The sequence below is a fragment of the Nyctereutes procyonoides genome, unplaced genomic scaffold (assembly GCF_905146905.1).
Source record: "Nyctereutes procyonoides isolate TBG_1078 unplaced genomic scaffold, NYPRO_anot_genome, whole genome shotgun sequence".
Taxonomy (NCBI): Eukaryota; Metazoa; Chordata; class Mammalia; order Carnivora; family Canidae; genus Nyctereutes; species Nyctereutes procyonoides.
Window position 1 is genome coordinate 30,418,291 of NW_026575159.1, and position 8,108 is coordinate 30,426,398.

Sequence of the window (8,108 nt, forward strand, 5' to 3'; positions counted from 1 at the left end):
TGAACGTCAGCTCCGAGAGCAGGGACCAGAGCTGCCTGGCTCCCTGGATGTCCCTGTGCCCAGCAGTGCCTGGCACATATTTGGGCCACGACCGCAGGTGACCGTGCTGAAGGGAACGCTGTCCTCGCATTCTTGGCCTTCACTTTTTTTTTTTTTACATATTTTATTTATTCATGAGAGACACAGAGAGTGAGGCAGAGACACAGGCAGAGGGAGAAGCAGGCTCCCTGCAGGGAGCCCAGTGTGTGACTCGATCCCAGGACTCTGGGATCAGGCTCTGAGCCAAAGGCAGACACTCAACCCCTGAGCCACCCAGGCGTCCCCGGCCTTCACCTTGTAATGACGTAGCACGCACCAAGTGCTAAAATCACTGGGTCATTATGGCTGAAGGCAGAGGGAAAACTTTCTGAATACTGCAAATGTCAGTAAGCCGGGTCATCTGTGACCTCTGGTCTTAGGGTCCCCTCCTCAGGAAGAATAAAGAGCAGTAAATTTCAAAACTTATGAGACTTGCACAAACATGCTATACAAGTGTACATTTTATATTTTGTAATCACTACCCAGGTGAGGGACAGAATCTGAATCAGAAAGCTGGGCAGCCCAGGTGGCTCAGTGGTTTAGCGCCGCCTTTGGCCCAGGCTGTGATCCCCAGGTCCTGGGATCCAGTCCTGTGTCGGGCTCCCTGCATGGACTCCACTTCTCCCTCTGCCTCTCTCTCTGTGGGTCACTCATGAATAAATAAATTCTTTAAAAAAAGTAAATCAGAAAGCTTACACAATAATTACTTTGAATTTCCCAGTCTTTTTTTTAATGAAAAAATTTTTAAAGATTTTATTTACTTATTCATGAGAGACGGAGGGAGGGAGGGAGAGAGCGAGAGCGAGGCAGAGACACAGGCAGAGGGAGAAGCAGGCTCCAGCATGGAGCCCGATGTGGGACTCGATCCCCGGTCTCCAGGATCACGCCCTGGGCCGAAGGCGGCACTAAACCGCTGAGCCACCCAGGTTGCCCTAATTTTTTTTTTAAGTAGGGCAACACGCCCAACGTGAGGCTTGAGCTCACAACCCTAAGATGAAGGGTTACATGGTCTACACCTAGGCTGGCCAGGCACCTTTTTCCGTGAACTTTGAAATCCAAGTTGATTTGATCGGGGGTGGGGGGGGAAGGCAGGTGAAAAGAACTTGCCACATGAACACTGAAACCTTACGGGGTAATTTACTTTTGGAGGGTGCTTTACAGTTCACAAAGAGCTTTCTCATTCCCATCCCCTTTGCTGCTTACCACTGACTGGGAGGGAGGTAGTGGCGGGCAGAGGGTCACTGACAGGGCGGGGACTTTGATCTTTATACGCTAGGCGCTTTCACACCTCCTAACAACTCCAACATCAGAGTACCCCCATCTCTGCAAATGAGGAAACAGGGGTTCAGCACTTGCTCTGCCTAGGGTCACACTGCTGAGTGGCAGGACGGTCCTCCCACTCCACGTCTCAGCTCCATCCAGTGGAGCAGCTTCTCCTTTCAGAAGAGCCTTTTTTTTTAAAAAAAAAAAAGATTTATTTATTCATTAGAGACACAGAGAGGGGCAGACACACAGGCAGAGAGAGAAGTAGGCTCCATGCAGGGAGCCCGATGCAGGACTTGATCCCGGGACCCTCGGGTCATGCCCTGAGCCAAAGACAGATGAGCTTCGCTGCTGAACCACCGAGGCGTCCGTCAGAAGAGTTTCTGACCGGCTTCATGGACACCCAAACTCTTGGTTTTCCTTTTATTCAATGGCCAGTTCCTCCCAGCCTCCTTTGCTGGATTTTCCTTCTCTCTGCCACTTTGAAATGCTGGGGTGGGCCCGTTTCACTCCATCTACACTCTTCTCCTGAATGCATTCATTCAAGGTCACCGTTTTAACTACCTAGACAATGTGTGGAGGCTGAGAGAATTAGGGCCATTCAAGTTTAACATTGGCCCAAGTACAGCCATTGTAGCTTCGATAGCCATCTCCGGCCACTGTGACCAGGCCACTGTGACCATGTCCTGAATCCACCTTACCCCAGCTACAGAAAAAAACACAAAGCACGGCCTTATCGGAATAAGGAAGCAAGAGCTTGTGAGACCTCTTTACTGGAGATTCTCACACATACCCCCCCTTACCGAAAAACGCCACCTTACCCCTAGAGCAGTCCATAAAAACCCAGCTGTAACCCATCTTGGGGTCCAAGTCCCTGCTCCGCTGTGTTGGGTATACTTGGACCCAAGCTTGAGCTTACTAATAAACCCTCGTGTGCTTGCATTGGTGTTGGCTCCTTGGTGGTTTCTCGGATTTGCAATCTTGGGCACAACAAATGTTGGTTCCTAAATTCCAGTTCAAAAAATTAAAAACAAAACAAAACAAAAAACTCGGGCTCCAGCTCAAATTCCAGGGTCTCATGTCCAATTTTCCGCTCAGCACCACCACTAGTGTTTGGCAATTAAAACTTAACGTCCTCCAAACCAGCCCTCTCGCCAAAGCTGCTCCTGGGGCAGTGCTCCCCATCTCGGCACGCGGCACCGCCATCCCGCCCCTCATTCCCATCCCATGGGCAGGTCGTGGTGGCTCTAACCTCGGAGGTCTCTAATCCGAGTCCTGCCCGAACCCCGGAGGTCTCTAACGCGAATCCTCCCCGCACCTCGGAGGTCTCTAACCTGAGACCTCCGGAACCTCGTGGGTCTCTAACGCGAATCCTCCCCGCACCTCGGAGGTCCCTAACCCGAGTCCTGCCCGAACCTCGGAGATCTCTAACCTGACTCCTCCCCACACCCCGGAGGTCGCTAACCCGAGTCCTTCCCAGCGCCTCACTGGGGCCTGGCAACAGCCTCCTCACCGCGCTGCTTCCCTTCTTGCCCGCCCCGGGCGCCTCCTTCCTCTCCCCAGGGCTTCTGGGCTCACCGGGAAGAACTCGGAGATCCACAAAGCCCTGGCTGCCTCCGACCCCTTTCTTCCAGCTCACCCCCTTAGCCACGCCGGCATCTCCTCCCCGCCCAAGTGCCGGCGTGATTCACGCAGGACTTGAACTCCCCGCCCTGAGCTCAAGACCTGAGCTGAGGATGCTCGGCCGCCCCGGGCACACCGCAGCTTGTCCGCGGCCTCCGCCTTCTACTCCGTCCCCGGCTCGCACCCTCCCCGCGCGGCTCACGGCAGCCAGAGGGATCCCGGAGCTCGCCCACTGATCCCTTCGGCCGCTTCCCACTTAGAACAAAAGCCAGCAGAGCCGAGGCTCCCTCGCAGTCCTGCTGCAGCACAGCGGGCTCCCGGAGCGGCGTGGACCCCGCCGCGAGGCAGCGCCTTCTCAGGGCTCCCCGCCCCGCATCTCCGCGGACCCGCTGCGCGAACGCCGCCGAGCCCCCGGGAGCCGCACGGCGCAGGCAGGCCGGCCCCCCGGCGCGAAGCCCCGCCCCCGGCGCGCGGCATCTCGGGATTTGTAGTCCGGCCCCGGAAGGGCAGTCGCCCGCCCCCGCGGCCGCGCCTCCCCGACACTACAACTCCCACGGGGCAGCGGGACGCCGCTCCCGCACCCTCCAGGCCGGCAGGCCGCCTGCCTCGCGGCGGGTTCGGCGGCCGCCGCGGGGCGGGGCGCGAAGATGGCGGACGCGGTCGCTGGCAGAGACAAGTGCGGGGAGCCGCGCCTCGTGTCACTGCCCCTGTCCCGCATCCGGGTCATCATGAAGAGCTCGCCCGAGGTGTCCAGCATCAACCAGGAGGCGCTGGTGCTCACGGCCAAGGCCACGGTGAGGCGGGCCGCGCGGGAGGACGGAGGGGCGGGGGGCCGCCCAGAACCGTCGCGCCCCCCTCCTGAGCCCCCCACCCCGGCCCGCGCGCCGCCGGCTCCCCTTCGCAGGCTCGCGGCCCTCCGCCCCGCCCGCCGTCCCCCTCCTCCTCCTCCTCCTTCTCCTCCTCCTCCTCGGCGCGCCTTCCGCCCACCCACTCGGCTTTCCTCGCTGCCCCGCGCAGCTCCCGTCCGCCCCTGCGCGCCCTCCGCCCCGCCCCCCGCGCGCCGCTCCCGCCCTCCCCCGCGCGCCCTCCGCCCCGCCCCCTCTCCCGCCCTCCCCCGCGCGCCCTCCGCCCCGCCCCCCGCTCCCGTCCGCCCTCGCGCGCCTTTCGCCTACCCGCTCCTCTCCGTCTGCGGCGCCGCGCCCGGCCCGCGCAGCTCCCGTCCTCCCTTGCGCGCCCTCCGGCCCGCCCGCCGCGCTGTTCCCGCCGTCCCCCGCGCGGGCCCCCGCTTCCGGCCTGTCCCTTGGGTTTCGAGCACCGGCGGCTGGGGGGGGGGGGCGGGGCCTCCCGCGCTTCCATCAGCGCCCGTGGTCCCTGCGCGCGCCCAGGTGCACCTGCGGGGCTGGCCGCTCCTCTTAGCGCCCCGGGCCCTGTGTCGGCGGCGGTTCTGCCCGCGCGCGGTGTCCCTGGGCTCGGGCCTCCGTGCTCCCGGGGTCCCGGGGAGCTTCCTTCTGTTTCCCGTTAAAGGGTAGAGTTGAGTGAGCCCTAGACGCCCAGAGCCCGCCCGCGCCTGCGTCCCCCGGACGTCCCCCGCGCCTTCACGCCTCCTTGGGTCGAGAGCCCCGGAGGGAGGGAGAGCGCCCCCCGAGCAGCCTTGGCCTCGGGGTGCTCGGTGTCCCCGCCCGCACGTCCGGCCTGGCCTGCGGGGGTGAGGGTGTGGGGCGCGGGCGGGCGCTAGGACTCCTCCTGCGTCCCTGGCCTGGAGCGCGTTGGAGTGAGGAGCCGTGACGTCGAGGCCCCGCTCAGGTGGTGCTTTAGGGAGGGCGCTGGGGCAGATGGGGAAACCTCGGTTTTGAGCTCCAAGTTGTGGGGTGTTGCAGGAAGCCGGCGTAGACACGGTGCTCAAGGAGAAGGCCCTCGGTGTGCTCCTGGGTCAAGGAGGCAAGTTAGGAGTGGCCTTAGCTCCTCAAAGGAGGACCGAGCTGTAGTCCTTGCTCGCTTCCGACCCGCGGCTCAGTGCCTTGTCAGCGTTTTGCCTGCATTAGGAATCTAAAGTGACTTTCGGGCAATGCCTGCTTCCCCACCGGCTTTGATGGGGCCTCGCGGCCTTTCTGGCCCCCCCTGGCTTCCTGCAACTGGAGAACCCAAGATAATCTGCAGTCAGGTCACCTAAGCCTTAACGTAATTTAAAAGATCAAGTTCAGGGATCCCTGGGTGGCGCAGCGGTTTGGCGCCTGCCTTTGGCCCAGGGCGCGATCCTGGAGACCCGGGATCCAATCCCATGTCGGGCTCCCGGTGCATGGAGCCTGCTCCTCCCCTCCTCTCTCTCTCTCTCTGTGTGTGACTATCATAAATAAATAAATTTAAAAAAATTAAAAAAAAAAAAGATCAAGTTCTGCGGCAGGTTTTTGAAGCATGCCTTTCATTTTACTTTTTCGTTTTGTCTTAGGAACTCTTTGTTCAGTATCTAGCCACCTATTCCTACAGACATGGCAGTGGGAAAGAAAGGAAAGCACTCACCTACAGTGATCTGTCGAACACTGCAGAGGAATCCGAAACTTTTCAGTTTCTTGCAGGTACTCAGTCTTTGAAACATTCTGGTTAAAACATACATAGTAATTTACGCCTTTTTTTTTTCTTTCCTTCATTTTTTTCTCCTGTTTTCACTGAAATAGACAATTTTTTTTTTTTTTTTTTTTTTTTTGTGCTGCTCCAGGTGCCAAAGTTTACCATGACCTGGCACAGGAAGACATTTGTAGTTTTGTCAGAGTGTGTTTGTAATGTGGTTCACCTAGAATGGTAATGAAGTCAGCAACCTGCACAGGGACGTTTGGCTGGCTGGCTGGCTGGCTGGGTGGCTGGGGGAGCCTGGCCGACCCACCCCTCAGACTCCTTATCACTGAAGGGAAAACTCTGGGCTGGTCTACGTGACCCCAAGAGCAGAGAAAGTAATAGTTGTGGACAGGCTGTGGGGGCCACAGCTGTAAAGAGCTTCCATCTGCCTCCGAGGCCAGCCGGCATGTCTCAGGTAGGTGGGCAGACTTGCTCATCACCAGCACATACAGGAGCACATGATTTGCAGCCCGTGGAGTGGAAACAGGTCTTTGGCAGGAGTCAGGAGGTAGTACTTATTTCCTGCTATTTCACCCAGAAGCATGGTCGGAATTTTGTCTTGTTTTGGAAACTGTTCTAGAGTTCAAAGCAGGAACTAGCACATTTTGAAATTTGCGTTGCTGTGTTTGTGGTCTGCCAAAACCAATTGCTGATGTTAGCTTTATATTTTTAAGATATATTACCAAAGAAGATTTTAGCTAGTAAATATCTGAAAATGCTTAAAGAGAAGAGGGACGAGGACGAGGAGGAGAATGACAGCGATGATGGGAGTGACGGGGACGAAGCAGAATCCTAGACCAAACAGGAAGTGCTTTAGAAATCACCCTGCTGAGGACCCTCCTGGATTAGCAGCATTGCTTGGAAGTAAGCACAGCGCTGTGTGACTTTAGACTCCTCACTTCTCAGAGACTTCAAGTACATTGGATTTCTTCCTGGCTAAGATAGAGCACCTGGTGTGCCCACAAGTGGCCAGAAGGAAAGTGACCCAGACAGCAGCCTCTCTGAGGGGCCCGCACTGCAGTTCGGGGGCACAGAGGCACCAAGAAAGCTGCCTGTATGGTCAGGCACTGCCAGTTGATCTGCTGCAGCTGAAAGCTGTGGAGGCAGACAATTTTGCTTCACTTTTTAATTTACAGATAGATTTTGAAGAGCTTCTAAATACCAGTTGTATAAATTCATAGATGTATATTTGGAAATTAGTTCTTGTAAACAACTTGTAAAATGTAGTTTGAGCTAAATACATAGTATATGGGTAGTATGTTACATTTGAAAAATTAATGATTTGTTCAAATACTGCAATTAACTGTAAAGAAATAAAATTTCTTTATTAGAAGCTGTACATAGTTTTAGTCAATGCTTTGTGGAACTAGTTTTGGAGCTCTCTATTCTAATGTCTTGCATATTATCTGAGAAGTCTGCAAAATTTAAAAATAAGCATTTCTAATACTTTCATTCTCGGAAGAAAAAAAAGTTAAGTCAAATACGAAAGAAATATAATCTCTGTATAAACATATTTCTCTTTAAAACATTTTATTTTTTTATTTTATTTTATTTTCTTAAAAACATTTTAAAACATGTTGTATATTGAAAATCTCTCAGGGCGCCTGGGTGGCTCAGTCAGTTGAGCATCTATCTGCCTTTGGCTCAGGTTATGATTTCAGGGTCCTGGGATCAAGTCCCACATTGGGCTCCCTGCTCAGCAGGGATCTGCTTTTCCTTCTGCCTCTGCCCCTGCTCCTTCTCAAATAAATAAATAAAACTTAAAAGAAAATGTCTTATTTTACTGTTCCTTTCTTTATACTCCATTTGTTTATATTCTTCACAGAGAAAACTACAAGCCCTATTTTTTTTTCCCCCCACATAGGGTAAATTTTTGGCTCTTGTTTTTAGTCTCTCTCTCTCTCTCTCTCTCTCTCTCTCTCTCTTTTAAAAAGTTGAATTAGGGCAGCCTGGGTGGCTCAGCGGTTTAGTGTCACCTTCGGCCCAGGGTGCGATCCTGGAGACCGGAGATCGAGTCCCACTTCGGGCTCCCTGCGTGGAGCCTGCTTCTTCCTTGGCCTGTGTCACTGCCTCTCTCATGAATAAATAAAATCTTAAAAAAGTTGAATTAATTTTACATCCAATAAATCATCCTTTAATAGCCAATCTTTTATGTAAATATCAATATATGGGACAGTTCCCCATCACCCCAAATTTTCTCCTGTACCCCTGCAGTCCCTTCCTTTATCTGCAGGTAACCACTGATACTTTGTTCCTCTCATTTTAAAATTTTTAATTTTTATTTATTTTTTTTAATTATTTTTTTTATTTATGATAGTCACAGAGAGAGAGAGAGAGAGGCAGAGACACAGGCAGAGGGAGAAGCAGGCTCCATGCACCGGGAGCCCGACATGGGATTCGATCCCGGGTCTCCAGGATCGCGCCCTGGGTCAAAGGCAGGCGCCAAACCGCTGTGCCACCCAGGGATCCCAATTTTTAATTTTTTAAAAAAATCCTCGTTTCAATATATAGTTTTGAGCTTTGACAAAACCAGT

At 54.3% G+C, this 8,108-nt stretch overlaps 1 protein-coding gene across 2 annotated transcripts; it reads left to right on the forward strand.

The window, feature by feature from the left end:
• The first annotated feature begins 3,507 nt into the window (after positions 1–3,507).
• On the forward strand, positions 3,508–7,345 carry CHRAC1 (chromatin accessibility complex subunit 1). Of its 2 annotated transcripts, none has more exons than XM_055314352.1 (3): positions 3,508–3,758; positions 5,411–5,537; positions 6,249–7,345. In XM_055314352.1, the coding sequence occupies exons 1-3, from the start codon at positions 3,612–3,614 to the stop codon at positions 6,368–6,370; spliced, it is 396 nt and encodes a 131-aa protein (XP_055170327.1). In that variant the 5' UTR covers positions 3,508–3,611; the 3' UTR covers positions 6,371–7,345. The 2 variants fall into 2 exon arrangements, with proteins under 2 accessions (XP_055170327.1, XP_055170328.1); XM_055314353.1 differs by lacking the exon at positions 6,249–7,345 and adding an exon at positions 5,678–6,242.
• Positions 7,346–8,108: the final 763 nt, after the last annotated feature.